Genomic DNA, 8,726 nt, shown 5'->3' on the forward strand with positions numbered 1-8,726 from the left:
GAAGTTTGAAGGCTCTAACTTATTTGCATCTTATTAAACCTGCTAAATCTGCAGGGGGTTGAATACTACTTGTAGGCACTGTATATATATATATATATATATATATATATATATATATATATATATACATATATATATATATATATATATATATATATATATATATATATATACATACAGTACTAACTTGGAAGTGTGGATACATCCAAGGTCGTGAAGGGGATAATAATATATATCATATACTCACCCAGGATCCAGATGAGTCCAGCGGCAATGCAATACGTTGTGATAGTGCTGACACTCACACAGAGGGTCAGAGTCTTGGCACGGTGCGATGACGACACCGCACTGGGACTCTAACATCTTGTGTGTGTGTTGGCTCCTTGCCCGTTCTATAGACTGCAAACTTAAAGCGACCTGCAGTCTACAGAGCGATAGTGCAGAGTGACCATGTCTCCCTTCTCTACCATGAGGATCAGCTGTACTGACGCACTATACATGCTGATTGTTTAAGAGTATTGTAATTCTTGCTTGGCCCCTTTGAGAGGAGGGCCCAGAGCAACTGCCACATCTGTCCCATCTGCCTACCGGCAGCTACTCTTCTCTGACCTTTTTGTATGGAAGAAGACAAAAGAGCTCAAACAGAGTTTCTTATAGGGGGCCCCTACAATTTATGCTATGAGAGCCCTTCATTATTTGTTATCCCCTTACTATAAAGAATTTTTAGTGAATAGTTAAAGTGCATTTTAATAGTAACAATCTCTTGTATGACTTCTAAGCCTGAGGATTTTGTAAAAAAAAAAAACACCCAAAAGAGCTCATTTATTATAAAGTGTCATCAAAGCTTTTTAGTGTTGTATCATCTGTAAATGTGCTATTTAACGTGTTAACCTCTTATAAAAACTTCTCATAACACACATCAAAGGGTGATGGTAGATGAGTTAATGTCGTAGAGGTTTTGAGTCTCTTTAAATCTCTATTGCTCATGTTATGATTAGCATTTACAAAAGAAAAAAAAAGATATGTTTTGGGTGCGTCAAACAGAAATTAACCAATGCAGGAGTGTTTGATGACATCACGTTTACTGACGATGTATAAAAGCTACTGTATCCATGAGAGAAAAGCAGAACATTTTCAAATTGCTGATCTGTTCTAAGCTCCTTCAGAAAACTACTGCAAAAATCATGTCTGGAGTTAAAGGAGGTCATGGACATGGGCAGCAGGCTCAGAAATGCCAAACTCAATCTCAGCAATGCCAGAGCCAGAGTCAGCAATGTCAGCAAGGACAAATTGGAGGTCATGGAGGTCATGGAGGTCATGGAGGACAAAGCCAGCAGTGCCAAGTTGGTCAACAGGGTCAGGGAGGACACCATGGAGGCCAGCAGGGACATCAAGGAGGCCAGCAGGGACACCATGGAGGCCAGCAGGGACACCATGGAGGCCAGCAGGGACACCATGGAGGCCAAGGACAACATGGCCGACAGAGCCTGTCCCAGTGTGATGATCAACATGGTGGTGGACATTAATGCCATTTTAACAGGTAAAAAGGATTTTATACTCATGCTCTTCTTTACAAAGTAATATCACCTAAATTGAAGGCTAATGTAATCACCATTTAAAATGTGTTTCATCTTCCAGCATGTCAGCAGACTAATGTTATATATTTTCACTTCGGTTTCTCATCACTTCATCAGGCATTGTTAGCATAAGAAGAATAATGGCATTGTAGGCTCTTACAGGGTTTGATGACCAGAACCAGTAAGATAGCATTCAGATAAAAAAAAATATCTGCTTGGCATACCAAGGAAAATGAATAACTGGATATTACTTTATGCCAGGCTGTAATTCATATATTGGTCTGTTCTACCTCTTCCCATTTTGGGTGAAACATTTGACTAATATTACAAATACATTGCACTCTACAGTACATTGCCAAACTAAAGCTAAGCAAAGCTTATAAAGTAACCATTATTTTCATTTGTATTTATAACTCAATTATACTCATGGAAAAAAAGCAACTTTGTAATATATTTTGTCAGATAAATCTGCTTCTTTCTCCTCTTGGACTGATCATTCACTTCATTTTTGGGTATAATCTGCAAAATCTGTATTAAGTGAAGACAGATCTTCCTATTACTGAGATAAGAGATGACAGTTGGTGCTTTTAAAATTCTAAGGAGAGAGGAAGGGGAAGAAGAGGGAGAAACTAGAGGCAGACACGGAAATCTGCTACAAATTCTCACGAAATGATAGCTACAGTCCTCTACAGGACTTCATGAGCACCAACTGTCATCTACTATCTTAGTAATGGGAAAGTCTGTATTCAAGGAGGATAGATTTTACCTGCAAATTGAGAATTTTGAGAATGAATAATGATTATGAACGATCCAGGAGGAGAAGGATAATTTTTATACTAATTTTCATTTGTGCTATTGATTTATGGAAAAATTAAAATGACGGTTGTGTGAAACGCTCTTGTCTGGATTTATCAATTATATAGTTTAGCTTTTAGTCTCAAGGACCACACTGTCTAATCAAACTAATTGTTATGACCACAGGCAATAATACAAAAAGGGGCCAGTGTGAGGAGAAAAGGGAGGAAGGATATATTCACGAATCTAGAGGTAGCCATGGGCAAAAGAACAAAACTCATGTCAAGTAGGAATAATCAATGCTTTTAATAGCACAAGGACAGAGATAACTGGTAAAAAATGAAGTTAGAGGCTTTGTAGTTTTTGTGGGAGGAATTAGGTTTTAAGTGGGATGTCTGAAATTTTTCATATTAACTTTTAGGCCAGGTTGAACTAATAAAGGAGGTTTTACTACTTGGTGTGAAATAGTGAGTCTACCTCTTGTTACTTCCCTCAATGAGTCAAAATAATTACAGTAGCTTTTTACAAGAAGCAGTTCTCACTATGGTGGACACGATTGGTCCAAATTTTACAAGGATAATCATTCATTTATTGGTCGTGCATATAATGCTAAATATTTTCACACCATCTTGGAAGAAGAAAATAAAGCAGCGGATGGTATCTTTCCTCATAAAAATGAACTTTCTGCCAGAAATCTCAGGAACTAGACTTTAGGAAATTAGCTAAATTCCACGGCATTTCTAATTTTAAAATAGTTTGTGTCTATTGGGTTATCTCATTAGAGACATGTATTGCTTTTTTCATAATTTCCATATCATTGAATAATGAGAGGCCACACATGTGCTGCCATCTTTCCACTTACAAGGGGGCAGACACCAGCAGTAAAATAGGACTGGGGTACTTCTGAAATCTGACTCTCCATCAGACATTCATGGCATATCATATACAGTAGATAACCATAAATGCTTTTCATGAAAAAACCCTTTTCTCTTATTACAGCAAAGTACTACTGGGTAACATTGTTAAGCATTTTTTTTAATAAAGTGGAATTCTCAAGTTATTAGGTTGATTTAATTAGTTAAAGAGCATTAAAATAAGTAAGTTTACAATTGACTTGCTTTTTCTATCTTCTGTCATCCTACAATCAGTGTATATATAGTACTTGCATTCCAGGAGACAAGTTAAATCTTAACATCCCAGTCATCTGTCTCCAGCCCATTGATTTTTATACAGAAGTTAGCTGCTCCCCTCACCCTCCCTTTCAGCTCCTGACAAGCTGCTGTTACACATTTTGCAAAATCAACAATTCACTCCAAAGGCAGCTTCTCCAGCAGGTCTCCTAATTACTCCATTCACTTTCCTGAGCTGTCCACTTGTGTAAGGCCATGTGCACACGTTCAGGATTTTTCGTGTTTTTTTCGCGTTTTTTCGCTATAAAAACGTGATAAAAACGCGAAAAAAACGCTAACCTATGCCTCCTATTATTTACAGTGTATTCTGCATTTTTCGTGCAAATGTTGCGATTTTTTCCGCGAAAAAATCGCATCACGGGAAAAAAAAAGCAACATGTTCATTAAAAATGCGGAATTGCGGGGATTCCGCACACCTAGGAGTGCATTGATCTGCTTACTTCCCGCACGGGGCTGTGCCCACCATGCAGGAAGTAAGCAGATTATGTGCGGTTGGTACCCAGGGTGGAGGAGAGGAGACTCTCCTCCACGGACTGGGCACCATATAATTGGTCAAAAAAAAAAAAGAATTAAAATAAAAAATAGTCATATACTCACCTTCGATGTCCCCGGAGTGTTCCCGCCTCTCACCGCTGCATGCTGCCGCTTCTGTTTCTATAGATGATGTGGTTCAGGACCTGCGATGACGTCACTGTCTTGTGATTGGTCGCGTGACCGCTCGCGACCAATCACAAGCCGTGACGTCACCGAAGGTCCTGAACCACACCGGCATCTATAGGAATGGAGGCTGCAGAGGGTGAGTATAACCATTTTTTTTATTTTTTTTTATTATTTTTAAACATTCTATCTTTTACTATAGATGCTGCATAAGCAGCATCTACACTCACCGGCCACTTTATTAGGTACACCATGCTAGTAACGGGTTGGACCCCCTTTTGCCTTCAGAACTGCCTCAATTCTTCGTGGCATAGATTCAACAAGGTGCTGGAAGCATTCCTCAGAGATTTTGGTCCATATTGACATGATGGCATCACACAGTTGCCGCAGATTTGTCGGCTGCACATCCCAAAGATGCTCCATACAAGGCAGGATGGATCCATGCTTTCATGTTGTTTATGCCAAATTCTGACCCTACCATCCGAATGTCGCAGCAGAAATTGAGACTCATCAGACCAAGCAACGTTTTTCCAATCTTCTACTGTCCAATTTCGATGAGCTTGTACAAATTGTAGCCTCAGTTTCCTGTTCTTAGCTGAAAGGAGTGGTACCCGGTGTGGTCTTCTGCTGCTGTAGCCCATCTGCCTCAAAGTTCGACGCACTGTGCGTTCAGAGATGCTCTTAGGCCTACCTTGGTTGTAACGGGTGGCGATTTGAGTCACTGTTGCCTTTCTATCAGCTCGAACCAGTCTGCCCATTCTCCTCTGACCTCTGGCATCAACAAGGCATTTCCGCCCACAGAACTGCCGCTCACTGGATTTTTTTTCTTTTTCGGACCATTCTCTGTAAACCCTAGAGATGGTTGTGCGTGAAAATCCCAGTAGATCAGCAGTTTCTGAAATACTCAGACCAGCCCTTCTGGCACCAACAACCATGCCACGTTCAAAGGCACTCAAATCACCTTTCTTCCCCATACTGATGCTCGGTTTGAACTGCAGGAGATTGTCTTGACCATGTCTACATGCCTAAATGCACTGAGTTGCCGCCATGTGATTGGCTGATTAGAAATTAAGTGTTAACAAGAAGTTGGACAGGTGTACCTAATAAAATGGCCAGTGAGTGTATAGTAAAAAGTTGGTCACACTTGTCAAACAGTATGTTTGACAAGTGTGACCAACCTGTCAGTCAGTTTTCCAAGTGATGCTACAGATCGCTTGGAAAACTTTAGCATTCTGCAAGCTAATTACGCTTGCAGAATGCTAAAAAAGCGCGAAAAAAACGGAAAAAATACGCAAAAAAAAAAAAGTGGATTTCTTGCAGAAAATTTCCGGTTTTCTTCAGGAAATTTCTGCAAGAAATCCGGACGTGTGCACATACCCTAAAGGCTGTTATTTGTTTTTATGTACACATACTGTAGTGACAGCAGTGCAGACTCCGAACAAACCACTGATAGCTGAATGTGATACAAGAGAACTTGTGCTGAGCTTTAAAATCCTACTAATAATAAAGCTCTGCTACTCATCAGAACTTTAAAAAGTGACTGCCCCTTCTGTCGCTCCTTGTAAATCAGGAAGGAGTTATCTGCTCAAGAGAAAACTTAAGAATACATTTTTTCTCATCAGATAAAAATCTAGTCATAATATCTTTACATCTTTTTAACACTTGCATTGTTTTGCATTATTGAATTGGGTCACATTGTATCCATTAGAAATATTGTACATTTTAAATTGATACAAAACATTTAATTCTATGTTATAGCAACAGAAGGTAAAATGTAATAGCATATAACTCAAAAATTATTTAGTGCATGACTGTATGCAAAGTGTTAATTTATACTTGTGTATTTGCTGAGCATCAGTATAATGTTACATGGTAAACACATGTTACACGTCACTCACCATAGATTTCATCTCATCATGCAGCATTTTAATTGTATTCATCTATGATTACAGGGCCTGGGGCAGAAGAAAAGAAGAATGAACACCTGAGAAGAATAAGCAATACTTGACTACCACACATCTCCCCACCCAAAAAATGCTAATAGCTTCAATAAAAAGCAATAAATTATGAATATACAAAGCAGAAATGGCATTTGTTTTTATAATGTATAATACATAGCAATGCAGAAGGATTCTTGAAAGAGCAAAAATATGAACATTTACTAACTGCTAAATTCTGTAGTACTAAACATATTTCACAAAGCTTACTTGAGATTAGTAAAAACTATGTTATTTTTCCAAACACATTGCTATACCTGCCCATGGACTGTATAGTGTTGCAAGAGGGTGAGGGAGCTGTTATTGAAAAACTGTCATTTAAAACTGAAAGCTGGGAATTTCAAATAGACCAACTGGATAATAATGAGAAGTATTATACACTACAACACAAACAGTTTCCACTAAGCCTTATTAGTTAACAGGAGGATCAATTAGAGACCTGAGCAATGTTCATTGGTGACCAAAACTGGGTTAATAATTAGTGCCATGTAGTGTCCAAATAATTAGCCATAAAGCAGTCACAAACATGGTGACACATAGCAGCAAGATAAATGATGTAATATAGTGTGTATCACTAGTGGTCTAGAGTAATAAAGAGAGTGATGCCTTGGTCTTGAGCAGATAAAAGATAACTGACTTTATCTCTGGTTTACTGTGGTCCTAGTGTAAATTTTTGTACACCGCACGAGTTCTGGTTTTGTTTCAGGTTCCTGGACTTTGCCATTGTAAAGGTTCTTTCACATTGCATTCTTCGCCACATTCATTGGTCCCATTAGAGCTTACAAATGAATGGGATTTTGGGTGTATGCGCCATTGGGGCCATTGTCTATAATGGCACTGACAAAGTCAATGTGTGTTCCATTGTACATCATTTTCGGATGCAAACGCCTACTGGAAGAATACACTCAGACTTAGTACACTATGTTCAAGTGTCCGCCTCCAGTAGGCGTATACACCCAAAAATGATGCACGACAGAGTGCACATTGACTCCATCGGCACCATTGTAATCAATGTCGCAGTCGGTGCATACTGCTGAATCCTGTTTTGTGGGGATGTGAACATAAGCCCCAGTGGGATCAACGCACGTAGGACAAAGCGCAGTGTGAAGCACCCTAACTGAACAGCCACACAGATATTTAAAATTGGAGAGAGCGCTTCACGAGTGTCCTGTGAGCAACCTGTACAGTCTTTGTGAGAACTAACTTTCCCTGGGGAGTGCAGTTTTTAATCAATACAGAAGCACTGAACAGTGGAAAATATCCTAAATCAATTTTGGCTACTTTTAAAATGGCTTAATCCTTAAATGATGACCTGCAAAAAACAACTTCAACTGCATTCACTTAGTTGAAAACTGTTGTTGAATTTTGGAAGTAGAATTCATCCAATAGCTGCATGAAAATAAAATCCAATTCACATGAGTAAGATCTTAAAAAACATTGAAAAAAAGATCCTTTAATTAAATCTTCATTTTGACATCATTTTGTAGTCAATGCCTACAGTAAAACTGAAACAGATAATACAAATTTGCTTCATCCCCTTAACACAAATTCACATACCGTAGATGTACATTGGGGATGGTTTTCCATACTGCATTCAACCGTACATATATATATAGCATTAAACTGTCACTGCACAAGTCCTGTAGTAATGGTAAGTAAAAATACAAATAAAAAATAAGACTTGGAAGAATAAAACAAAAAATCGTATCAAAAAGTAATAATTCAGGCTTTATGTAAAACCAAACAACTTAAACCTAATTGTTATCACCACATTCAGCACAACTTGATCTATAAAACTCACACTGTAATTGTATTTGTCTCATGTAGTGGATACCATAAAAAATAAAAAGAATAGATAAAAAGTGCTGCTTTTTCATCATACTGACTCATAAAAAAATTGAATTAAAAATGTATATGCAAAAAAAATAAAACAGCTGAAAACATCACCTCATTACTCAAAACGCAAGCCCTTATACAGCTCTGTCAGCAAAGAAATACAATAGTCAAGGATCTGGCGATATAATATGGAGGAAAAATATATAAATCTGATACCACTGTAATCGTACTGACCCAAAGAATAAATCCATTTTATAATTTATGCTATATTGTCTCTGCAGAAAATAACATACAGTTATCTAAAGCACCACTTCGAGAGCACATTGCCCACTTTTCCTCAACTTCTATACTACATCAAATGAAGAAAAAAACACACTAGTGTTGTCTTGCACAGTATCATGACCCCCATTGAAAACAGTATCCTCAAAAGTAAAATACATTACAACAGTAATAATATACCTTAATCAACACTTACAGTAATAATGTCCCACATCCTGGTCTCTTCCTGTAATAATGTCCCAAATCCTGGTCAATAACGGTAACAATGTTCCACATCCTGGCCCCCATGTGTTTCCTTCCTGCCCCCCCCATGTGTCTTATTCCTGGCCCTACATCGATCATGTCTCCATCCTCCTGGACCCACATCCATAATATCTCCATCCTCCTGACCCCAC

At 38.4% G+C, this 8,726-nt stretch overlaps 1 protein-coding gene across 1 annotated transcript; it reads left to right on the plus strand.

Moving 5' to 3' along the window:
- The first annotated feature begins 1,106 nt into the window (after positions 1-1,106).
- On the plus strand, positions 1,107-6,379 carry LOC143768534 (uncharacterized). The gene is made up of 2 exons (XM_077257183.1): positions 1,107-1,540; positions 6,172-6,379. The coding sequence occupies exons 1-2, from the start codon at positions 1,207-1,209 to the stop codon at positions 6,225-6,227; spliced, it is 390 nt and encodes a 129-aa protein (XP_077113298.1). The 5' UTR covers positions 1,107-1,206; the 3' UTR covers positions 6,228-6,379.
- Positions 6,380-8,726: the final 2,347 nt, after the last annotated feature.

The sequence above is a fragment of the Ranitomeya variabilis genome, chromosome 4, assembly GCF_051348905.1.
Source record: "Ranitomeya variabilis isolate aRanVar5 chromosome 4, aRanVar5.hap1, whole genome shotgun sequence".
Lineage (NCBI taxonomy): Eukaryota > Metazoa > Chordata > Amphibia > Anura > Dendrobatidae > Ranitomeya > Ranitomeya variabilis.